Consider the following 26520-nt stretch of genomic DNA (forward strand, 5'->3'; position numbering starts at 1 on the left):
ACGTTCTCTTCAATTCATCTTAAAGTATCGTATTTATCTACATGGAAGATGCTCTGATAACAAGACTAGTAGTAACCTTTCAAGAATCTTCACCACAAAAATAATCCTTCGATACTACAATACTCAATTTGACTCATAACATACTCTTTTATATAAAATCCATTTTAAATGTCGTTCATTTCTAATCCACTTCAATTTGAATTAATGGACTAATGATGATTCTTTCTGTCTTGATACCAATATAATTACTTCTGCCAGATGCGAGGAAACTGTCGTAGCTTGTAGCAATTAACTAACACTTGAACGGCTTAGAGCAGACAGGACAGTGCAGTTTTTGAAGAAACAAGTTTATGTGAAGAGAAACTGAAACTTTCAAACTTGTCAGCAACTCTTTTTTTAAAATTGCACTTTGTCCTGTGTGCTTTCAACCCTTCACTTGGCGTTTTCCTATTCCGAAGTTGTGCAGAAGAAGACTAAAAAAAGAAACCTACCAACTATAGACGGCGAGAGGCAACGAGTCATTAACATGTGGTAAGTTATCTCTTTCTAACCCTGCGTTAGTTAAGCGATGGCATGTCTCTGGTGTGGGCGCTAAACTGGCAACAGTGCGTGGTTACTATGAGAGGCGAGTAGTCAAAAATGGGTAGTACACAAAAGAAATTATGAAGATTTATAAGAATAATTTAATAGCTTTATAATGAGGTCGTTGTGTCATTCTTTTTCTCCCAAGTTTAGATACCTCGATTTTTCTTTTTCCCAAGTTAAGGTGCCTCGATTATTTCGACTCCCAAGTCTAGATAACTCCATTATTCTCACTCCCAAGTTTAGCCACCTCGATTATTCTCACTCCCAAGATAAGCCACCTCGATTATTCTCACTCCCAAGATAAGCCACCTCGATTATTCTCAATCCCAAGTTTAGCTACCTGGATTATTCTCACTCCCAAGTTTAGCTACCTGGATTATTCTCACTCCCAAGTTTAGCTACCTGGATTATTCTCACTCCCAAGTTTAGCTACCTGGATTATTCTCACTCCCAAGTTTAGCCACCTCGATTATTCTCACTCCCAAGTTTAGCTACCTGGAGTATTCTCACTCCCAAGTTTAGCTACCTGGATTATTCTTACTCCCAAGTTTAGCTACCTGGATTATTCTCACTCCCACGTTTAGTTACCTCCATTATGTTTACTTCCAAGTTGTAAACTGACAGTGTTTCGAATATACGCACCATCTATGCCATAAACAGCTACTCGTGACGACAGCCAAAAATATGATTTCCAAAACTAACTAAAAACCAAGGTGCATTGGAAAGTTTTGTGCCACCCCCCCCCCCCCTTCTACGCTGAAAACTAATTTCGGATACAACCAGGTAATGCTAATTATATTTCTTGTCGGTGTTTCTTTTTCCGATGTATACTAGATGTGCTCTAACAATGCCTTAAAATAACCTTTACACCTTGTAAGTCACTCGCGCCTCATGCCGACTACAGGAAGCTCTAAACTGGTCGCATACTCACTTGCAGAGTCCGTGCCCTTACCTTTCTGTGGGCAACCAATCAGGCCTGCCCGCATGGCAATGGAGCGTTCCCACTCCGCGGGATGCAGGCGTACAAACCTTGCGATGAAGGGTCGATTTAGGTAGTGGTACCTGGGGATATTCTTGTCGCTATTGCCGCCGAAAAGCTGAAGCAGAAAAGTCAAGGTTAAAGTTCAAGGCTATATCATGATGTTGGGTCAAGGCCACATTCAGAATCTGTTCCTGAACGATGTCAAGGCGATACTTTGTACACGTATCTTTTACATACCTATTCACATCATTAGACATGAAGACATTGTCTTGAAATATCTTGCCAATATTGCTGTTAGTTTGCAGTTGATATTATTTTGTCGCTTATGTGCTGTGAGTTCATTATTTGATTCTGTCATATGAAGGTGTAATTATTTTGTAAAATAATGCTTGTTTCACAATGCTCATGAAGCGCTATTAAGGTTACACATGTAGTTACTCTCATGATGAACATGCATAATATCAGAAATAGTGCATTGGTTGCAAGCAGTGTTGCGTTGATCAATGGATTATTTGTCATTTTAAACATTTCAATAAGAAAAAGATGAATCTGCTATATTCGAAATCACCACATAAAATGACATCAATCCATTCCGAAAATGAATACATATAAATAATTAGAAATCCCATAGATTTCTGAACTTGAAACTTAACTAACATAATTCATTCTCATGCGAAGATGTGTTAATATATTTTCTGTTTAAAAAACTTCAGAAACACTAATGAAATAAGGTCTGCGCAAAATATACATGTGGAATATGTTCCAACGTTGATTAAATCAACTTCTAAGAGTATACTATTTTTGAACAAACGTAACCTTAAGCAATTTAACTAGGCTGATGGGATGCCCATGCAAAATAAACGTGTGTTGCATTATCAAAAGTGTGAGAGAAACATGCTCGCTTACAAACACATGAACTAAGATTGGATTCTTGCTTGTGAAACTGCTGCTTCGTATTCATATCAAGAATGTAGTATCTTTTTTTCAAAGCAACAACATGGATATCTTTATCGTTTTCAAAGCAATTAAATGTTGAATATGACGTGAAAATTTGTTGGCTAAATGTTGACTTGACCCAGCATATACTTTATGAAGCTTTACTAAAATTCTTAGTTGATGCACGTATATTTTTATAAGAATTTCTTTCATCTTTAATGACTTTTATCAATACTCCAGTTACTTCTAAATGCTATTAATAAAGTAACCTGTAAAATGGGGTTCTTCTCGGATAAAAGGGATGAATCAGCAGGGTTTAAGTTTCTACAAGAAACATACTCAAAGTGCCTTTTGGTTGTTGGAGAGCAAAGATGGTTCCACCAGCAGTTAGAGGTCTCGTGCTGGAACGCATTTCACACAATATTTAGTAATCTAACGTATCTCTGCAGAAGCTTTACCAGTGCCAGTGCATCCTTTTTAACAGCTTTGTGAATTAATTCAAACGATATTGGGCCATCGTATGCATAACTAGTTTACCCATTTTGATGGCCCTTAGGCCTACAGGAAAGAAAGACATCAATCGTGACATTAAATAACGCAAAAATTCTACTTAGTATTTTATGTTGAACTTCGAAACTCACAGTTTGATTTAGATATTGAAATAAAAATATTCGAAATAGGTCAAATCTTTGAGGAAAGGTAAGACGATGTCGTTGTATGCTCGGCACAGCATCATCAGTTAGGATTTTGCAATGACTGATTGGTTTCTAGATAATTTTTCGGTCCATTTGTAGATTCTGTAACAATCGTCATGATAAACACAACCAAACTTGTCGGTGTTTCGAAGTTCGATACAGTTCTAGAACAATGCACTCGCAGTTTCACCGCTTTGGGATTTTTTGGCAAGGCAATAGTGTGTGATGTTTGCAATCGTCAGAAGAGATGAACGTCAGTTCATTTTGCCAACAATTTAAGTTCCCGAAAGCTATTCATTAACCAAGGTTAATATAATTTTGTATCCGAAATGCAAAGAAGAAGAACGTCTTTCCGATGATCACATTGTTGCCTGTACCAATGCCGCCGTACGTTGAAACTCCAAACCATCAATATGCTGCTAAGATAAAAGTTATTTGATTATGATGTGAAAGTGAACATGCAGTTATACAGCTATTTTACACATGCCTTTCATAACATCAGAAAGTTAGTCAGTTTGTTTCACATAGAGCTTTTGTTACACTGAATAAATTTCTTTTTGCTAAGCTTGAAATCGGCATTTCATGTCTCGTTCCAAAAAACAATAGACCATCACGTACCCAGATTTACTAGCTTTTATACTCGTGCTCTCGATTCGGACTTCCAGGACCAATTGTAATCAAGATGACAATCTGTACAAAACTTACTCTGCATCAAACAGTCAAAGTTCGGTGCAAATAGGAGTCATACTTACATATAACGAAGAATAAATTAAGACTGATATTCATGTCACAGCCAATTAGAAGTTTAGCAAAGAGAACATTTCAAGCTATTTTAGCATTAGCATACATGCCAGCCCCTTTACCGATTAGCGTTTGCACAATCTCCTCCAAAAGCAATGAAATAGCAAAGTGTTTTTATTCGCTCCTTTGCCAATGAAATTGCCGATTTTGTTGTGACAAAGGAAATACGAAACATCACAGAAAATATTCTATCAAATTGAGATAAAATGAGAGTACATCAAAATACTCTTTGTCAAGTTGGTGATATGATATATGATGGCAATAAGCACCAGATACGAGATAGAAAGACTTAGTAAAAGACTTTTCAGTTTTGGGCTTTACTCTCTCGAGTGGGATACAAATATCATCAACTTGATGTTTGGGGAAGAGATCTCAGCCGCTACCGCGGACATTTATACACCTGTATATAGGTCCGTGGTTGCAAATTTTACCTCAAGTTTGAATAGGATATTTTCTCAAAAGGTTCCTTGTGTGCTGTCGATAATTTCAAATTGTTTTCATAACTGCAACGTGCAAGCCTTCTTTGACTTCTTGAAGCGATAACAGAAAGCGAAACCAGAAAAAAGCTAAGCAAGCAATGATAGTGATAGTCTCTAGTGCACAATGTAGTCTAATGTAAAGTCTATAGACATGTTCATTGGTCAACTGTAGCAATTGCCCCGCAAAATGATGCTTCGCTACCGGAAAAAGAAACAGTGGCGCTTGAAGGATTTCTGATTTCAAAAGAGGTACATGTGGGGTAAGGTGTGGGGCTACAATTGTACCACTGACTTTACCTTACCAATAAGGCAAGTTGCTGGATACATAACGTTGGGTATCATCTGACTGCTGTTTCACTCTTGCCAGGATTTCATCGAAACAGTTCTGCCAACCAAAGTAGCGAGAATTCGAAGCACTGTGCAACTGTAGGTGCTTTCATACAGTATGACATTACATTTCTAAGTGTTCGTGAATTCTGCTGATCAGAATGTTTGAAGCCCTATGTAATGCTACAAAGCAGGTAACCAAGCATGGGTAGGTATAAGCTCATGGGGCGAGGTTTCTTGTGCATTTATCGTGTGCTCGTCGGTGGATATCACGGCGGGACGAGGTTTGCGAGGTCTTCTCCTGAACAGCGTATCTTTGAATTTGCCGACCAGCGTGGGAGGGTGATTAATTTCACCCTGATCCAAGTTTCTATCGAATTTACCGCAGAATACGTTGTATTCTTCTCGTTTTTCGAGACAACTTTTTTTAAAAAGATGGTTATGATTAGAAAAGTTCCTACCGTTATCGTAACCAAAAGCGTTATAAACATCAAATGCGGCGTTCATTTTACGATAACGGCAAAACAAGTCCAAATTAAAAGCCCACGCTATGAGAAAAGGTTTTGAGCTCAAAACAGGAGCTGAAGGACCATTTCTTCGAGCGTGAAAAAGAAAGGAGAACAGATAGAAAGAACGACAGATATAGCACCAGTCAAAGAAGGCTATTTCAGTAAAAAAAAGTAACTCTAATTTCATTAATTTGAAGGAGATATGCTGTTTTGTGAGAAGTAATGCAGTTTTAGACCCAAATAATGAGGCTGTTGACTCATTATGCAGGGGAGTGCGAATCCAGACAGGCCTTACCAAACCCAGGGACGATGGACGATTTTGAATGGGTATAAATCCACCTTTCTTATTACTTCCATAATTCCAGGAGTAAACTTGCGTCTAAAATAAAATAATTCATTTAAATCTGAAATTTAGGACGCCATGTTTGCTGCAAGGGTCAAGGTCGCGCAGGAGTCTACTAGTATGCTCCAAGTGACGCATGCGCGCTATCAGGAAAGCGCATGCGCTATGCTGACCATATTCCTCTTTGATACAACTTTAAGTGTGCAAAGTATTAAAATTTAAAACTCTATCCACTGTAATTTTAAACACATTAATTATATCATTCTTCATTTTCATCTTTAACATGTTAATCTCAACGGGTCGTATAACTTGACACAACAACACAATTCAACATCATCTTATAATTAGAGGTACACCATCTGACTTCTGCAGACAGTTCTTATGCAATTTCTTTCTTTATATCATGCCGTATAGTTAGTTATTTCAGTGTTTAGTTATTTAATTTGACAAACTGAAAACATAATTTAAAGCCAATTTGCATCATGAAGACCAGAAAGCGGCAAAAAGAAACGAAAAATGAAGCTCTTAAGTAGTCAGGCAGCCACACACTTAATTGTGTGTATTGTGTTTATGTATTTGATATCATATGTCGCTGTTGTGTCTGACGGTGCCTGAATTGTTCTGTTCTGAATAGTCATTTTTTACCCAAGTGTTAATTGGTACATCATCATCAGTGCCATTGGGTGCGGGTACAGAGCAGTCATCTGAAACAGTGACACAACTCGACGAATTTTATGCAAGTGTAAAATCCCTTCAATAAAATTCGTGAAAGATTTTGAACTTCAGTGATAAAAATCGTAGCACATTCTGCCTTGACTTCATTTAGATAATGTCAATTATAAACCACCACCGTGTTTTTTATAATTAGGGACATTTAGTGAATATTGGTTACCTTGGTGATCCCAACAGTGGTGACCATGACACCCATGCGTTCAATATCATTACGCCATTATCATTGTTGTGTGGAGTTATTGTTGCTTGATTGGTGATATGCTGTTTGTACATTAGAGAGCGCTCACTGTAAGCATGCAAATCGCTGGGGGCTACTATTGAAGGATAAAAAAACTAAAACAATTTTAGTCACTTAAGTGTCAATTCAGGTTTAATGATAAAGTTTGTAAAGGAATAAGAATATTCCAATGTCGATGTTAGTTTTTCGCAAAAAAATGGCGCATGGTAGCCCCCGGTGCACATAGGTTTCATGTCGCATTAAACCAACAGATGGCGCTGTATTAGATGTCAGCAGAGGTGCGCTGGGGTGGGGGATGCGCGCGTGCGCTCTCTAGTGGCGTCTAACTTCCTAAAAGGGCGTCAAGAAGACTGAAAAAAACCTGATTAGTAAAACGCGACTGTGATAGTCAATTGCAGAATGAAGCAAAGAATATACAAACTGATGAAAGATGACGGGTTTTCTTGGAGAAAGGTCTTCCTTTTGTCAACGTTATTTGAACTCTATCGATGGGAGCTGCAGCAAATTACTACTAACTTCTGGCATACATCATCAACACACCACCCCATCACAAGTGATTTCACTCTCTACGAGTGATTATGCCTGTTTTCGGGACTAACGCCGGCAGTCTCTTGGTTTACACCCATCAGAACAAAAGTGCCCCAGAACGACCAGTGACTTTCAGGACCTTAGCCTGTCATTTGCATTTCCCGTGGTATCTCGCGAGACCTACCTTAGGCGCGAGATGTTCCTCGTCTTTGTAGTAATACCAGATCATGCTGTCATTACTGTAGGACAACCTGAATCTCTTCACCCATTCGTTCTTCCTGGTGTCACCACGGCCCTTAATGACCAACCCGGTGATCATGGTCGGCGGTCCCACATCGAACTGCAGCCATTGGTTCTCTGCAAGAAGATCATTTTTATGTGACTGGTCATGCCAAAGTAGCAATAAACACCACTCTCGGGGATGTTTAAACATCATGTAAACACAATGCTGCCCTTCATATGCCAGTCTATTAAACGTTTTCTCTCTTGATGATACCATATTACAAGGCTTTGAGACGCATAAATGTTACGGTCAATGTGAACTGTCTTTGTTCTACGTCCGGTATCTATGATGAAGTCAGTTAAAGATAAGATATTCTAGTGTAAGCCAAATTCACCTACCATCGTCCTTTCTGGAGCACCAGGCTTTGTTGCTGAGGATGTGGCCATCTTCTGGGAGGCATGAGCTGCCCTTCCTGTAGGTCTTCCAGCTTGAGGCAGTGATCTTCCCATAAGGGGGCATGCCTATTAGCTCCTTACATTCTAGAAAGTCAAAGAGAGATGACGTTGTGTAATGTTGATGATTTGAAAAACTGTGATTGGAAGGAAAACGTACACTGCAAAGCACTCTGAGTGACCTGGCATTTTGTAATTGAGCGGCGTGTAGTTTCTGATGTGGTCGGTGGTGGTGGTGGTGGTGGTGGGGGGGGGGGGGTGAGGGGAGGGGTTGTAAAGCACTCCGATTTCTCATAAGACAAGACATCACGATGTGCAAAATCACCATCGTCAGAGATGATCAGTTGGGGTCTAAGGCAGCGATATATATTTTTAACCCAGCCCCATTATCAGCTTAACTTAATCCATGTAAATGGTGAAATATGGCATCATATCCATCAGACGGCGACCTTTGCTGAAGTGACACTGGGGAACAGAGCAGCTTGTTGTATTCGAAAAAAGATTTATGCCGCAGAAACTTAGCTGTCATGGCATTTTACTACAGATCACCTATTCTAAAACCCGATCAAGTTCAACCCATTTGCCGAGATATTTACCGATGATTGCAAAAATGAACAAAGAAATAAGTTTTAAATTGCTCTTCTTGTCGCACAATGTTACAAATTTAACTTGAATCAAGTTTTAAAACCCTCTTCGAATGTAACAATGAGAGGACCCTCCAAGTAATCATGTCTGATAAGCCGGCAATTATCTAAATATTTCTTTAGACCCTTTTTTCAAGAGTGTCGGGTTGAAATAACACTTGTGTCCCATCCAAAGGGCGTTTGTAACAATTAGCCACCCACTATGTACACTGTGTTCCCTATGATATTAGCAATCGTAATTTCATTGCTCAATGGTAAGGTTTTGAGAGGAAGATATTTTGTTTATCTATGAAAATGGTCTAACGTTGTCACGATACTACCTCACCAATACATCTATAACATCATCACAGGCCAGACAGCATGCACGAATAAAAGTACATGTATGCATATGCGTGTAGTCATAATGTATTGGTTACTCGTACAGTGGAAGACGAATTGTAGAAATGTAGAAGGCAAATAGCAAGACTTGTTTGGTATACAAACCTTGGCAACCGATGATCTCTACCCTGAGACTGGGATGCTTGCTCCAGTGCACCGTGTGGAACTTCACGAACCGTGCCATGACTGGCTTGTCCAAGTAGGAGTGCTTTACGCTGTACGAGTCGATATTGCCTTCGAAAATCTGAAACAAGTCATTTTTTAATATGTTAAAATTTTAACATTTATCAAATGTATAATTATATTTATCAATTGTTTAACTACATTCATCACTTTTCTAACTATATTTATCAATTATTCAACTACATTCTTCACTTTTGTAACTATGTTTATCACTTTTGTAACTACATTTACCAGCTTGTTTACTAATTTATCATCTTCGTAACTATATTTATCAATTGATTACCTACATTCATCAATTTTGTATTCTCCTATATTAATTTTGTAAATTATTTTTAAATTTTGCCACTTACCCTTTGGTTGCCATACTGGTCGACCACGTAGTCCCATTTTGAGGCATCCATACTGAACGAAACCATAAATGATGTCACCCATTCTTTTCCATCGCCTCGGCCCTGTGTCATTACACCAGTCACCTATGGAAAGAAAATAATTTACATTTAAGAAAGTTTTATCAAGACACATTTTGACTCAAAGATCATATGATCCATCTTTTTCAACTGGATCTAGTCGGTTTTCAACTGCACCGTTGCTATGCATAACAGGCTTTTGGGACTGCATGCAGCGCAATAAAACTTCACACTTGTATCATATTTTGATCTCTAAAGTATTAAAAATAGTTTAATAATGCATCGAAATTTAGTATCAGCATTTTTAGACTAAGTCTCAATCTACTCACCTTGGAAACAACTCCAAGGTCAATTTGCAGCCACTCCGATGATGACTTGTACTTGGCGCACCATCCATACTTGTTTGGTTGGTAAAGTCTGGCAAAGCGTTCATGGCAGGCCTTGTCCCACTCCTGTGGGTACGTTGATGAGGCGGTGATCTGCCAATCTTGGATGTCGCCATTGATCATACCAAGTGGCCCGCTGATATCACAGGCTGGAAAGATTAGGGAAAAAATCAGGATTTTTTGTTCGAAAAACGCCATTACTGATACGGAGCATCTATAAATGTAAATGTTGAACAGTCAACAATTAATTTGTAGAATTCACTAACCTCTTAGTTTCCTTTCAACAACTTCATTGAAATCTGTTGAGTCATACTCCGCTGCGGCCTCTGCAAATCAGAGGTCATATTATAGAATGATGAAAGTGTTACAGTAGTTGTGATTGGCTGAGCTATAGACTATTTCACCATTCTCCATACAGGTGCCCTTTTATGAGTCACCGTTTTCAAAGACGGTGAGAAATTGATAGACGATAATCTATGAAAAACATGCATCAGGTTAAACGTCGATTGAAACAGTCAACACGAAAGGATGAATCTGAACTGAGATAAAAGGGCCACCGACTCCGCATGTGTTCTGTTTGACAATGAAATATCACATTATCATACACGTCTCCTATGTATAGATACTCACGGAACATCTAACTTGAGGAAATTTTGGGTCCCCTGTCGCCCCCAGTATGTGACCCCTGGTGGGAACTTTTATGACCAATGCCACACTGGTGACGTATAAATGCAATAACCATACCATGTGTTCTTATTCATCTGTTATACTCTTACACTGCTTGTCGTTGGGGAGATATTGATACATTCAACATAGCTTCTTTCTATTTTATATAAAACAGAAATATTTTTGTATCAGAATACAATTGGTCCGGAAATGTTCACCAAAGGCTACCAGTTATAAACGATTGATGTCCAAAATGTATTGTTACAAAAGAAAATGATTACAAAAGTCATGGCGTTCAGTTAATGGAAATAAATCTAGTGAGAATCGCGTAAGCTCCCACAAAATAATTGAGCTAATCATTACTTTCTTACGAATATATGCAAGAGATAACTCGGAAATAGCCAGGGCCAAATACAATGATGTGATTCGAAATGATATGGCATTTTCTTCGCTTTCACACAGACGACCTTCGGGACAATTCTTGATAGAAAGGAACCTTTAACAAATATACCCCCAAAACACCCTTGCAAGTAAAGTTAAAGGTGGTTTAAAGAAATTTATTGACATTAATGTCCATTATTCTCGTCCATATTCAAAAATGTCAATATTTAGAAATCTTGTTTCAGGTAAACTCAAGACGTGGACAACGGGCAGTAAGAGAATTTCACGAATATGTTTTGACCTCTTTCAACTAGTTCACAAGGCCATTTGTGCTTCAATTGAGGTTGGCACACTCGATAAATATCCATTTGAACTTGATTTCGGTGTCAAAAGATTCAGAGAACTTCCATCATGTAAACGTTTTTATATCTGGTTCAGCAGGCTACTTTAAAGAAACGAAAGCATACTGATTCATTAATCACTCAAAATCACTTTTGTGTTACAAATAACAACAGATTTAAGTTATTTTCCTTTTAAATTCTAATTGAAATTCGATTTTTCCAGCCCACTGCACTACCCATGTAAACAGAAAGTACTCCCAAACATTTTGACAACATGTGTACCACTTTGAAAACACACATTACAGTAAATAGAATGAACTAATAGGCAAAATTGTCCCATATTTCGCGGGACGAAACACCCGATACGATTTTTTTTTAATTTATCAAATAAGCACCTATTTTTACATTAACCACTTAGGCCTACATCTAAACAAATATTACAGCCGCAATGTCGAATAAAGTTCTGTGATGAGTAAAGTGGGCAATTTATACCTATAACATGCACATTAGAAGATAGATTCTTTGCTGAATGCGAGGGTCAAGGCAATACATGGTTGAACTCTACGACAAGCCGTTAGGTATATAGAACATGTTGTGGATATTGACAATAAGGATTTATTTTGCTATGCATGCATGACCTTGATCATATTTGAGATTGCAATCGACCCTTGACCGATCCTTTGAACCATATTAACGAAATAAAGACCCACATTCACGATATCTACAGTCGTTTTGTGCAGCAATTTGATGGTACTAAAGTTTACATTCCAATGTTTGTACTGTTGAAGATTTATGTGAGTCCTCCATCCCAACTGGCCGGCACAACATGGACATCCTTGTGATCCAATTATGTGATCATGGCATAAGTATGTACATTCATTTACTTAGAGACAAGTTGCAGTTCGAAGGACTATCTCAGTCCCACCTGAAGATGGCCGATAGTGTCATGATCACAATCATATCCGTCTTGCCTTTTGCTGACGTGGTCCACTGCTTAGAAAATGCAAGTTAGGCACTGTCACGATTATGTCACTTTTGCCTTTAACGGATTTAAAATTCATGTCAGAAACTTCCAATATATATTTCACTTTCTGTTGCAAGCGGCAACATTTAAAAAGAATTTCTCACAGCTGAGAAATGTTTGACTGAAGTTTATGTATTCACGGAGGTCACGTATTTTGGCAAAATTTGACCTCATGACATTAGTAAGTTGTCCGACTTCAAAAGGCCGCGACGCCGCTGCAAAAATGGGAGGCGAAGCCATGTGATGAACGAGTTATCTATTAACTTCAGGTCAGGAGTTCTTCTTTTTAGCATAATGTTATCAAACATGTACATTGTATTATTATTAATGGTAAATGTGTTTGACAATGATATAAAGAGAAAATTGAACAGTTGCGAATTTGCCAAGTTGGTCCTAAATACTGAACTACGAAGTTAAATAGCTACAATTGAAAACTTGACAGAACTTTGATTAATCTGAGGTAGGTTAACCTATTACATTCTGGCAGTAAAATCATGGTAGCCGGTACTATTTCACAACACCGAACATTCCTTAACTGTCCTGGTGATGTTTCAAAACAAGAGTAAACAGGCAGAAAAGTAAAAATAATTTCTGAGCGTTTTATCCAATTTATTTATTTGGTCTAGGCTTTTTTGAATAGTTTGAACTAAAGAATACAACAAAACCAATAGAAAGAATCGTGGTTACCACAATACAACCTTCACTACGACATTACAAGTGCAGGTATGTAGGTTTTTTAAGGCTGTCCGTGATGAACTGTACCAACAGGCGACGGATTTTCATATTTGTAGACTATCAATAGAGCTATCAGGCGTGATGGTTAAGCATGAATAAACCAATGAAACTATTTATCAATATAATAATAGATCAAACGGTTTTATATTGGTCGTTGAGAAATGATATACCCAACATGTTTTTTTTCTCTTTCTTTATCATCGCTGTACAAACTTGAGGTACAACCGTGAAGATATCATTAAAAATGGCTGTACAGAAACAAATTAAGATACTGGTGAAGATATGAAACTATTAACAGCAAACTGACTTGTCATATTATACTATCATTCGGCACGTGGGCTCTGCATGGGACCTTTCCAAGCTAGTGTGCAAGGGAAAGTGCATACTACTGTTATTGGTATTCGAGCATGCATACTCAGGTGGACCGGTTTTAAAATTGAATTTATAGAATGTTGCAAGGCATTACTGGATAACCTATTAAGAAATTGATATTCACGTTTCCTCACAATTAGTTTGACATCTTATCGTCTCGAATCTTTCTGGTAAGGCGATCTAAATGGCGAGGGTCTATCCTAGCGCTTCAGTGTGGTATCCGCGGGCCAATCGTACCCATGATATCATATTATACCAGTATTTGAATGTAATTCCTTAAAGGTCAGATCCGTTCGTGTGGCCTTCAACAACACTTACACGTGGCCCAAATGAAATAGGAAAGAAACATGGCCGTGTGCCGTTACATGTATTTTCGACAGCGCGGTGAATACCGATATAGTGTTTCGACATGTATATCCGCGAGAGAAGCAGCACTGTCGAAATTTACATTCAGTATGTACTTACATAATTGAAAATCTCAAACTCAGTTTCAAATTTCAAATTTTGAACGAATGAACCTTGACTTTAATTGTGCATTATGCGCGGTCATAGAGCGGGCGCCAGTTCAAACAGAAGGACCACTAAATCTGCCAAAAGGGTGACAAAACAAAACAGACACCGCTCACAACAAAACCTTGTGATATATCGGAGTTATTATCAAGCCGACATCTCAATGGATCCATTGGACGCGCACGTGGTTTAAATAAGACGTGGATGTAGGTCTGTGACATTTCTGCTAGTTCAATAAATAACGTCTAAGTCGGCGTGTTATCAGAAGGGCCCTTCTCAAAATGATTATGTGTGACATTTATCACTATTTTCTATGTGTTAAACAAGGAACTTATCGTCAAATGATATTATGAGAAATTGTTTTAGCGGCATGGTCAGAAGCCGCAAAACACACTGCCCGAGTGGCCATTGTTTCAGATATCTTTTTTTTTGCTTTTTACGTCATCATCATAAAAGGTTGTGTTTGATACCATTGTAAGCACTGTGAGATGATTGCTTAAATACGGAGATAGTCCCTTATTGTGCTGTTTAGCACCGGGGTGTTCTCAAATCTGAAATAGGTAAACAAGACAGGCCATCGTTGTCAAACATACCATTCAAGTCATCGATAGAAGTATTTGCCCTTTGATTCCAAAAGCAGTCAGTAAGATTCCTTGCACTAACTCTACTAATGTTATTCTACGTTCCCACCATAGTTGTCGATATTTTCGAAATTTTTTAACGTTAAAATGGGAAGCAAAATGTTACACCGGAACAATAAACGCCCTCAGTGCAGAATAGTGCTGACAGTACACACTGATGCACACCGCGGCTATAATGTACGAACTTGAATCACTATGACCTCGTGGATCGCACTTCAGAGCGTCAGGTTCCTGCAATTGCAGTTGGGTGATAGTTTGGGTAATTGATAAGGTGGGTGTCTTCAGCAGGGGAGTATAGAAGTCCATCCCTTTATCATATTTCATGAATATGGTCTGGCATCAGATACAGGGGGAGTCATAATATCGGATATCGAGGCCGCTGTTACTGGTCAGAACTCGTGATAGTGGTAAGCTTATATAACGTGAAGAGTTGTTCTTGTATTAAAGTTGTTCTTTGGTGGTATTTAATACCAGTGTATATTACACGCGCTATCGCAAAATCCTATCATGTTAAACGTCATTAGAATTTTGTGTGGGAATTGAAGAAAAAGGACTAAGGGCATTTGGGAATAGTTCTAAGGTAATTGTCCAATATGTTTTGTTCCATTTCATACATTGTTTAACATACGTCCCCTAATTGATTGTATCTACTAGATACCAGGGTTGATTATGGACATGATCGTATCATGAGAAGACGATTTTTTAATATGCCACAGTTAAGTGAGACTTAATTGAAGGAATCTATTTTCGTTTACAAAAAGGAATAAATACAAGGCAATTGGCTTTGACATGTGTTATCTCAAATCTGACGTTCCATAGTAAGAATTCGATTTTCTCAGCCTTGTTTAAATTTTAAGACACTTGTACACCTAGTAGGATCAGGCTTAGATTAATGTCTAGGCCTACTTGTCAGAAATGTTCTTAGGGGAGCGCTTTACGGCCCTTTTTATCTGATTTTGATCCAGTCTGCTGGAGCTGGATCGAGCTTTGTGAGTTATTCCCAGAGGAAACCGCCCAGAGGACAGGTTCCAACAAATTGGTTGATCTTAGTGTATTATTTTTACGATACCATCAAACATCTTTTTTACATCATTTAATGTTTCATTTTCCCAAACTGATCTTGATGTTCTTACGCACAAAAGTGCAAAAACTCCATGGAAGAAAATATGAAACAGACCAATGCTCTATACATGTACTACACAGACAGATAGGTTGTACTGAGGTCATGGCGAAGCTGCAATCTTTGTCACATTACATAACGTTCTGGACTACAGTCAGTGAATTGCATTAGGAGGCAATTTTGAGAACTAGTGTCTTAGTTTCACCGCTGGCATCGGGGAGATAATCTACCCTTAGTTGATCTTTCCAAAAACCTTTAGTATAGCGTTACACTATCATTTGGGCTATCAGGTTTTTTTAATTTATCGTAGCACAAAAAATCATTCGATCTGTTCACGACAACCAGTATAACGTCAATCCGCACCCACCTATATTTGGCTAAGTAGCTTATTCTTACTCTAGCTGTGGCGCCAAGAGGACCAGACGCATGTTGCCCGTTATTTTCTTTATTCTTAATGCCTTTCACGACAGGTCAATTTGCTAGTAATAACTAATAAAGTAGAAGCTTAGCATTCACGTATAATATACTAAACGGCACTTCATTTAATGCTAGAAAAGCTGTTTTGATCCTTGGTCCTGTATTATGAAATTAAGTAGTAAAATATTGTGGGAAAGGGTGTTATGTTTCATTTGGTATTTGGAAAATCTATGAAATGACACATTCTGGTAAATAAAATAAGTGCGAGGTCCAGACATACCCAAGTATCTCAGAGATCTCAAAATTCGAGAAATTAATGTAAGTCGGTGCAATTTTTGTTTAGGAGGACGTGTGTCCATCATATGATCGGTTTAGAGATACTCTTGGCCCAGTTATACCGCATACTCTTACCATATATCTGTGTGGCGGCGAGCAGGCAGACGAAGAAGAGGTAGAATAATCTTATATATACAGTCATCTGAAACGAGAAAAGGGACACATCATTAGCACTAAATTGAAAGATGTTTTTAAGGAATGTCTGTCGAAGTTGACGCGATTTCTGAACGGTATTGGCAAACAGCTTGCAAACACCCCCTTGAATTCTAACTTTGGCGAACAGGTTTATTGAAATCATCGTAACGCGTTAAATTGTCTGAAGTACCGCTTGTAGACAGTTTCATTTAGATGGATTGTTATCACTTCACGAGTATCAATTCAATTGAATTGAGGGAGGAAAACAATTTGTGAAAATAAATCAACACCTTTGAGTGGTTTTATTGGCCATTGTGAGATCTTCATGGTCAAGACCGCGATGGTAGTGTCATGTCTGGAGATTAACAATCTAGAGAGGGTCCACTTATTGTCCTGAGATAAATCTGTCTCAGTAGACCCCTTGGCATGTTTGTAGTAAATGTTGCCAGAAACCTCTTAAAATAACTCAATTTTCGTCTGAATGGGCTGCCAATTGACCAAGCTAAGGTCAATATTTAGCTGATCTGATTTTGAATGCCATCCTAATGGAAGAATTCCCGAATCGATACAGTGTTATTTTGGTTAGAGAACCTTGCCCACCTACGTGATAAACCCCGGAGGTATGTAAAACCTGCCTTTGAAATGAGTGCTTAAGTTAGCATTGGCAATTGGCATGATATCGTGAAATATTTCTTTCGCGACTTTTTAAAAAAGAAGCATCATAGTTGATACATACCGTATTTTGTTCCTCAGGACGGATTCTTTAAAACGATATCATCATAGGCCTAATCAACAAGTCCTATTTATTTTCCTTAGAGTTTAAGTAAATTAGATCGGTCATTTTGGTTGCAGGCAAAAAATAGGCTTTTTACCCCCTATCTCGATAATTAATCCAATAAAACAATGGGTGACACATGCTGAACTCATGAAGTATGTTCGTATTAAATAAAATAGGTCACGTATACATATACGTTTATTGGTCTTAAGAGTAAGCGAAATAATTTGATGACTGAAATTACCCCCTGCCAATAAATATATACAATTATAACGACATTGTGAGTAAGGGGTCCAAGGAACAGGAACTTGAACAAGATTATGAATAGCCGGTGCGATAAACGGTTGTAACCATATAGGTGGCTTCTAATTATGGTCTCACCGAACTTCTTTAACTTTAAGGTACACGTTAGTTGCTTATGTTTAACATACACTATTATGTTTAACAAATTTTGATTCCTTTTAATGTGAATAGTGTGTGTTTTATGTTGTATGACGCGGAGACGAAGTAACGTACGATGTTAACCAAAGTCTTCCTGGACTTCGGTTAACATTTCCTACCATTCTTACATAAAGGTCAAGCCAGCCGTATTGCAGTAGCAAATACATTTATGAATAGGCTGAAGCAAGTTAGAGTATTTGGCCTCCTATGCTGGAACCGCCAGAGTGCTTACGCCAAAGAAGAAGAAGAAACTAGGAAAGAAGTCAAGAACAAAAGAATGGATGACATATAACATAACAACAAGATTGTGTTTTTGAAAGGATGTCCTCACGGTGCACCTATAGACCAAGAATATGATGCCCCGTATCACGATGGAGACAATAAGTGGCGGTGCTATTACAAAGCATCACTGACATTCAATTCTTGTATTGTAAATTCAGTTCAGATAGTTGCTGAAGTGTATTAAACGGGTTTATTTCTGCATCACACGCCCCATCCCGCTGTGGATTTCGCCTCATAGTTGTTTCAGGCGTTCACCTTGCCTTCGGGAAGGTAATGCGATCCTGGAGGCAAAATGTTTCCAAAGTTTATACGTTCATGGCGGCCTTGAACATCGGAGTCACTCTGCCATTATAGCGGTGTCTGCCCATTCCGCCTCAACCTTATTCGCCTTATCCAATTTTGCCTTCTCCCATTTAGCCTTCTCCTAACTTGCCTTTTCTCAATTCGCCTTCTACGATTTCGCCATCGTCTTATCTCGCCTTTGTTCCAATTGGCCTTCTTCCTAACTCGCCTTCCTCTCATCTTGCCTCATCCTAGTTTGCCTTTTCTTATTTCGCCTTTGTCCTATTCTGCCTTGGTTTCATCCTGCCTTATCTCATCTTGCCTTTTCTTGATTGACCTTTGTGTCAATTCGCCTTCTTCCCATTTTGCCTTCTCCCGTTTCGCCATATCTCACCTCGCCTTTTATCAATCCGCCTTTGCTTATCTTGCCTTTGTTCTATTTTGCCTTGTTGTCTTGAGAGCTAACTCGTTCTGTGAGAAGGCCTCATAATTCCCCAATGATCAAAGGAATACATCTTCCAGATTGCTGGATTTGAGTAGGCCTATTGACTATAGTTCATAATAAAGAACTTCAGAAGCACTCACACTTTGAATGATCAATAAAATACTTAGCACCCCCATCCCTCCTATATAGTACCAGGTCACAAGTCTTACCTATCAAAGAATGCCAAAACACTATGCCAAAATATTTCCATGAAAGACTTGGAAAACTCTAAGATTTGACAAACATGGGTAAAGATACTAAGTTGGTTTTGGAGATACATGTAAGCTTACATGTAGATGGTTCAGAAGTTATGAAGATTTGAAAACATTGGTAATTAAACAACAGCCTTTGGGTAGGGTACCAAAACATAATTCGTGGAAACACTCTTATATGAAAGATTGGCCCCACAAACATGGGTAAAAGAGACAAAAGTCTTTTGTAATATGGTATGTAATGTAATATGACTATAATGGCTGAGAAGTTATCTACACTTGTAATTTTGGCAATGTCCACCGGGTTTTGGTTGGGGGTACCCCCGAATGGACCTTAGAAGCCCTTCAACACTGTTGAAGACACTTTCATATGAAAGATTGACTCAACAAACCTGGGTAAAGACACCAAGTTTGTTGCAAAGTAGGAAGAAGGCGAAATGGGAAGAAGGCGAAATAATACAAAGGCGGGGTGGGTAAAGGCGAGATAGGATGAAGGCAAATTAGGACAAAGGTAAATTAGGACAAGGTGAAATAGGAGAAGGCAGATTAAGACAATGGCAAACTGAGACGAAGGCAAGAATGGATAAGGCAACTTGTGATAAGGCAAGATAAAACAGAGGCAAAATAGCATAAGGCGAAAAATGTAAAGGCGAAAAAAGACAAAGGCGAGATAGAATAAGGCGGATTGGGAAGAGGCAAAATTGGAAAAGGCGAAATAGGAGAAGGCGAAATGTATATTTTTTAAAGGCAAAATGGGAAAAGGCGAAAAAAGACAAGGCGAAATGGGCATGAACCATTATAGCAGCGGGTCGTCTAACTAGGAAACGTGTTTTAGAGAGAAGCTGACATAGATAATATGAGAGAGCTAGTTGTGATAGGCGTCAGTTGGCTCCAATGTTTGCCTCAAAAACAGGTGTCTGAACATTTACATCTACATGTACTTGTATTTTGTTTAATTTTTGACAAGACGTATTATTATTTATGTTGAAGTCTATCACCTTCCAATACGATACTGCACAATGTAGAAATGCATAATCCTTATAGTTTGAAAAATATTTCATTAACACAATTGAAAAAGCTTTGCATTGCCTTCAACATAACAACTTGGAATATAAAAAGCATAATGATAGACAGGAAAAACTCACGGAAGACTAATAAATAATATCATAAAAATTGGCAATAACACCATACTACGTATAAGTATAATAATGATAAATAAAACATTTTTCACAACGTGTACAAACTCACCATTTTTTTAACCTGAATGTTTGTTGTCTAAATACTAAAATATCCTTCTTCAGCAAGAGTATTGATAAAAACAGTAATCCTCTATTCGCGAGAGTTCCAAACGCCCTGGGAATATCACGGGTTCACATGGTCGTGGTTACTACACCATGAACCGGAATCAAGCCGTACTCACTCCTCAATCAGAATAAATCATAAAATGTAGAGTATCCTGTGTGAAATACTAGTAAAATCTCTCTAAATTAATTTGATATTTCCTCTCGACTCAGTAATAAAAATCTCATACGCTTAATAACCTGTATGTGTAATCCTTCAGAGTATGAACGCGTTGTGCGGTGCTTTGCGGCCAATTGACTGTCTTTGGAGCGATCTCGTGACGTATTGGGGACTTGGTTCCGTGTGAGTGCCTTTCTATATCCACCAAACAGAGGCCACTAGCGTAAATATTGCCATGTCGCGATGACAGTTCTGAATTATTTAAATATTTTCAATTCTCATGAAGTTTGTCAATTTTCTTTTGATTGGCCGTGTGACATATTCTTCTTTGAATTGGGTGTCGTCGATATTTTGGTTATATTGATTTCGAAATCAGCGATGTTTGTATTTGCAAACAGACCCATAAACAACAACCCAACAAAATCGTTGCGGTATCAAAGGAAAGAGGTCATGAAACTAAGACTTCTTTGAAGATATATAAGAGTGTTGGATGTCACGAGATGTCTGACTTGTGGACTGGTTGATATTTGCTGCAATACATTTGCAATAACCAACCAGAGTAGTTGTTACATCTGCGTGGCAGTGATGGTGTAACAGGTTCAGGTGAATTAAGCCAATAAAAAAACTAAGTAAAATAATGTACATGTAACACGACAATGCTGATTTGAGCTGAATTGAACAAAACAGAAATTCGAAGTATGAAATTTGAGAGATACTATTCAAACCATGTGTGTGTTGCTCTGTATGTGTTCGAAGATATTTCAACAACTTCACCTATCTTTAGTTCGTATTCTTTGGTACATTCTTTCTAAAATATCGACCAATTGGTAAGTTCCTTTCACGGGACATGTCCGTGTACATCTCAAGTAACACATTAAGAGCTCCAACATTGTTCAATAAGTAAGCAAAATACACTAATTTCTGCTTTTGGTCACACTTATATCGCTATTAGAAGATCACAACGGGATGCCGAGCTGGAACCGCCCATGACTAAAATGACTACATGTTTGTAAAAGGTGGCATTTTTAGAGGTGTTTGTCGGGAGTAGAATGGATGTAAGTTCCGTGAACGAGTTGGCATTACCAGGTCAGACTTTTCGAAGATAATGAGGTCCTCTTTTGCAGAGGCTACATCAGTGCCGTGTTATTATTTGAAAAGGAAATTCATGTTGGAAAATCGAGCAGAAAATAGGTCATAACATCTCTAAGAATCGACTATAGATATTATGACATTTGACTGACTATGTATCGCGATGCATTTACCCTCCACGGTTGCATGTACCTCATTATTGGGGAAGATTCCGATCTGCTTATAAGTGGGTCACCATGTGCTCCGATTCAACACATCTCATGCAACTCTACTGTTCAAAGGAAGTTCTTCAGAATGTCCACTCAATTACCATTATGCCAAAGAAAGAACTCAATTCTAGGCTATTTGGCAACCATTTTGGATTCTGGCGGCCATCTTTGAATTTAGGCAAAACCCAGGCTGGCCCCATAGTTTATCTGAACACCTAGAATTTTGTCTCCTGGACACAAAACCACCGAGAAAACGTGTACGAATGTAGTAGATTTTGAGCAATCTTAGATATTTCGGACACATCAACACACTGGATGTATAGTATTTCCTGTTATCTGTCACATTTCTGCACTGAACAACCAGATAAACTGGAGACTGTGCACGACTGCCTGAGAAAGGGCAACGTAACGACGGCATAAATGTATGCACAGAATGAAACCTGCAGTCGTCAAAACCTGCAGTGATAATTTGCACAAGAGAAGTTCGATCAAAAGTAGGTGAAGAAATGTTCAACATATGTCTATCGTTTCGACGAACTTAGGTCCCCGTGTCCTGTTGTCCTGTTTTTCTAAGCGCCCAGAGAGAGCTATTCAAGTCTCCGGATCTCAAATCCAGGGTCCTACTACTATGCTATCGTAAATAATTCCTTCCAAATGCGGCTTGGCGCTGAACCATCGGCTTTTGGTTGTTGAATGTGTTGTTCACTCCCAATACAAAGAAGAAGGTAATTTGATTCTTTATTGAAATAAAATGTGCAAACCCATGCAAACGTATTTTAATTCATTTGCACATCATAACTTTGCTCTCATAGGGTAGTGCATTTCAATTCTTCACGTCCATTTACCTAGTCTTTCTGAAAAGGCATATATCAGTTAACATATGATACAAACTTAGTCTGATCTAATCCAAACTGTCGGGCTGATAATCTCCATTAAATTTGAAGGTATTTGCACCAAAGGTTGCCCAGCATGAATCCTGATGTTGAAACTTGAAGTGGGACAAATTTAAGGGATCGGGATTTTGACAGGTAGAAGCATTTGTGTGAAGGGTCGAAATACCACAGTAATCAACCAATTACCAACAATTTCAATACGTCTTCGACCACGAAGACCTCTTTACGTTTAATGAAGAGATTGGTCAACACGGGCCCTATTTCTCACATGTTTGACAAATAGTTTTGCAAAGGCCTTCCAAAGTGCCAAAATATTTTCTAAAAGTCATTATTTGAAGAACTGAGTCAGATCCTAAGGGTTTGGAAGTGGAGGATGACATATTTTGGTCGGCCCAATTGAAAGATTGGTCGACGGTTCCATATGTTATTTTTTAATGCATTTCTTGCACCAGAATGATCTTGACAAATGTGCACGTGAACCGAGTAAGAAGTTAGACTGACCAAATCTAGGTCAATCGATTTGTATTGATGCAAAACTGCATTACTGTTAACTGCATTTACTTCACAAAGAGACTATCGGTAATAAAAGGATACTTTATCCTTTTACTATCGGTTAATGCAACATTAAATCAGAATGAACTGAATCGAAGTGGAAGCAATTGTGAAACTTTCCTCAGTCACTGCAGCAAGCTGATCTGTACATATATCATCACCAGCTAAATCAGTTGACAAAACCGATATGTCAAAGAGTTCCGTGATCGAATGAATACAGTGGTTACGGTGTGATGCGGCCAAGGAATGTAAGGTCACATGAGATCACGACACGTACTTTATTGAAAAAGACACGAAATCACATCATACTAAAGCTCACAAAGATAAACTGGAATCTCGTCAACAGGCATGGGACATTAAGCATTCGGGCCTTTTATCACGCGTTTGGCAAGAGCATATGTACAAAACAAATCTGGCTTCAACCCAGGTCCAATTCAATTTCGGTCTCGGAGAACACATTATCTAAATATCTTTTTAAAATTTAAGGTCCAAGTTGTGACACTGTTTGGCTACAATTTTTTGATTTATTAAACCAATTTGTTCGAGGAAGATTTTTCTTTGCTTGGCGGTACTTTGTTGCTGAGTGTGTAGTACCCTGGACGAACTTCCATAAAGTACATGCATGTCAGCAAAGAATTTAAAAGACTTTATTAATTCTCGATATTAGCTATGTGATTTATCTTTTGGTGGATGATTTTCTTAGTCCGCATATGATGGTCCGGGTTTAAGGAATTGATAGCGAACTGGAGGTATGGGTTATCTCACTAAAACCGCGAAGGCAAAAATCGAGGCGGAGCCGAGCCAACATTTCAGCTCCACATTCTTTATAAAAACCGCAAACCAATCGACGTCGAGATACGGAAAAGGCGCCCATACATTTCAATCTCACGAGGTCCTCAGACAGGAACGTAAGGTTATGCATGATAGCGTCATGAATGTGGACTCGTATGTCTTCTTATACTTTCTGCGTTTATTTGTAAGGCAAAAGAAATGCCTGTTAAACAGTCTAGAGTCAGAAAAATGACTTCACGACATGAAGAATTTTTAGAAATGGCTGAATTACAGTTGTGATGTTAGAGATAAGGAAGAACTTTGTGACATAGAAAGAACGATCAAAGTAACACGTTTTCTATAACCGCTCCTTAGATTAGGCGATTGAAGATATTATAAGCTAATTAGCAACGTAAAGCATCAGATAATGGGTTTTATTTCGCTTTTCGTATCCAAACAAAAACATATCCATGGGGTGAAACTTGAATAGAACAGAGACAAATCTCAGAGCAGTTAGTTTGAAAGCCGTTATGTGTATGAGTCGCAGCCATGCAAACTCATATCATTAGTTTATATCTCGGTCACGTAAATCTCGGACCAACCCCCTGATGCGAGACATTCAGAGGTTTCCTTAAATATATTTGAACCAATTTGGGCGAGGATTTTGATTATGTGTTGCATAGAAAAGGTCTTAGTTGTACAGGAGATTATGTATTCATGATCATACTGGGTGTTTCTTCTGTCTTTTGATATTTAAACGTCAGGGTTACGGTGTCAAATATTTCACGACATGCATATTGTGCGACTCCTTGAGGAATCTCAGGCTTGGCCCCAGGCCAGAATACTAGTAATGGAATCTTGCTGTGCATATACTTCAATGTTAATATATTTGAAATTCATGTATCAAAATGTGAAATTCATATGATTAATGAGAAAAATCAGTTAAGCTTGAAAATATTTTCTATGTCCTGTGATGCTTTATATGATCCCTTAACACAGGGCGGTGCAAAGCCTCAAGGTCGAGGATGGTGACTGAGGATGTAGTTGCTGCTTCTCGGTAAATCAATTCGGCAACGATTTCGGTTATATCAATCAACAATGTCTTATCAACAATGTCTTATAGAGCGCCAAACTCCAGGTAAACCTGCTCAAGGCGCTCAAGGTTATACCTATCATTGTGCCCATTTTACCGACACTAACTAGACATAACAATGAACAGAAATATTAGGGTGTTGCATATGCGTTGAAGGGTTGAAAAGAACACCTCAACTGATGCTATCAACTTAGATATTATCGGACGAAACGGTAAAAAACTCGGCAAAGATATTTTGCTTGGCAAACATTAGACAATTCGGATGTCACATGCATAACCTTGATTTCATCAATCAAAAATCCCGATTCAAGTGTCACAAATTTCAAATGTCAAAGTTAAGGTATGGTGCAAAACGCCTTTCAGCGAACATGTAATACAAACAGTACTTTCATTCTGAGGCATTTCTCTTAAAGGGACAGTAGGCTACTCCCGTTGTTTATGATATATTTTGTGGGTCAGCACATGTCTACATAAAATTGGTGTATCAAAACCCAAATGCACTTGTCCAGAACAACTATTTGAGCTATTTGAATATGCATGAAAGAATGATGCATGTTGTTGTGGTAACTATTTTTATCACTTCAATGAGAACACGAAAAGAAAAGGTGAAATGAAGTAATCTTGCCAAACTCGACGCAGACATATCCGAGGTGTGAAAATGATAATAAACAGACTGATATTTGAAAGCAGGACTGTCATATCATAAATGTGTTGCGTGAACATTGGGCAATCGCTTTGCTTCGCAAACAAACTTTATGCACCCGTGTGTCACATGGCTTGGTCTGATCTGGGCCTCAAATTTTCAAACATTCAATTTCAAAGGATCGTTTTTATCCAGATCTTAGGGTGCATGATAAATGGATTTCTTGAATTTTCTACTCCAAGTATGATTAATAATCGACAAGTATAGCGTAGTCTGATCCGTTTTAAATCTTTATCTCCAAACATAATACAATTTTGTGCCATCATTGTCGGCGTGGACAGCCAACTGTTAAACATTTCTGTAGAATTTCAAAACAACATTCCTGGGAAAATACACTAAAATTGGTAAAGAATGCCACATTATTCTTGAAAACTAAGACACATTTAGCTCCATTTGACCGCATATGCCCCAAGTTAAACACCTCTAAAGATTCCGAGAAAAAAGTGCACCAGTTTTCTGAAAAGGAGCTGTCTGGGTGACATATCTTCTTTCAGTGTGATCAATGACCATATTCCCAATTAAAATGAGGATTTCAAAGTTTAGATAAACATGTATTTTATCAACATGGTGAGCATATTGGTGATAACATGTATCAAGAAACCACCGGGAATCTATTATTTTTCCCTCACTAAAATTCCGGCTAAAAATTGAGTAGCAGAAACGATTTAAGTACATTTCATCACAAATTCTGAGATTCAATTTCACTGCTTTATGATATGAATCAGAAGAGCAAATTCTCCCTCTAAGCTTCTGGGGGATATCATTGG

The 26520-nt window shown here is 38.3% G+C and overlaps 1 protein-coding gene across 8 annotated transcripts in view; it reads right to left on the reverse strand.

The window, feature by feature from the left end:
• Nucleotides 1–26520, reverse strand: part of LOC135491997 (lactadherin-like) — a 71401-nt gene that overhangs the window by 6090 nt on the left and 38791 nt on the right. For 3 of the 8 annotated variants that reach the window (XM_064778038.1, XM_064778036.1, XM_064778037.1), the window contains exons 2-10: nt 16447–16513; nt 10095–10154; nt 9772–9977; nt 9386–9508; nt 8958–9096; nt 7777–7917; nt 7340–7512; nt 5610–5693; nt 1517–1682 (exon numbers count right to left, since the gene is read on the reverse strand). In XM_064778038.1, coding sequence (XP_064634108.1) covers nt 1517–1682; nt 5610–5693; nt 7340–7512; nt 7777–7917; nt 8958–9096; nt 9386–9508; nt 9772–9977; nt 10095–10154; nt 16447–16513 — 1159 coding nt within the window. Of the gene's footprint in view, nt 1–1516; nt 1683–5609; nt 5694–7339; nt 7513–7776; nt 7918–8957; nt 9097–9385; nt 9509–9771; nt 9978–10094; nt 10155–16446; nt 16514–20230; nt 20614–26520 lie in introns of those variants that run through there. The other 5 variants (XM_064778040.1, XM_064778033.1, XM_064778039.1 and 2 more) reach the window with 4 other exon arrangements.

The sequence above is a fragment of the Lineus longissimus genome, chromosome 8 (assembly GCF_910592395.1).
Source record: "Lineus longissimus chromosome 8, tnLinLong1.2, whole genome shotgun sequence".
Taxonomy (NCBI): domain Eukaryota; kingdom Metazoa; phylum Nemertea; class Pilidiophora; order Heteronemertea; family Lineidae; genus Lineus; species Lineus longissimus.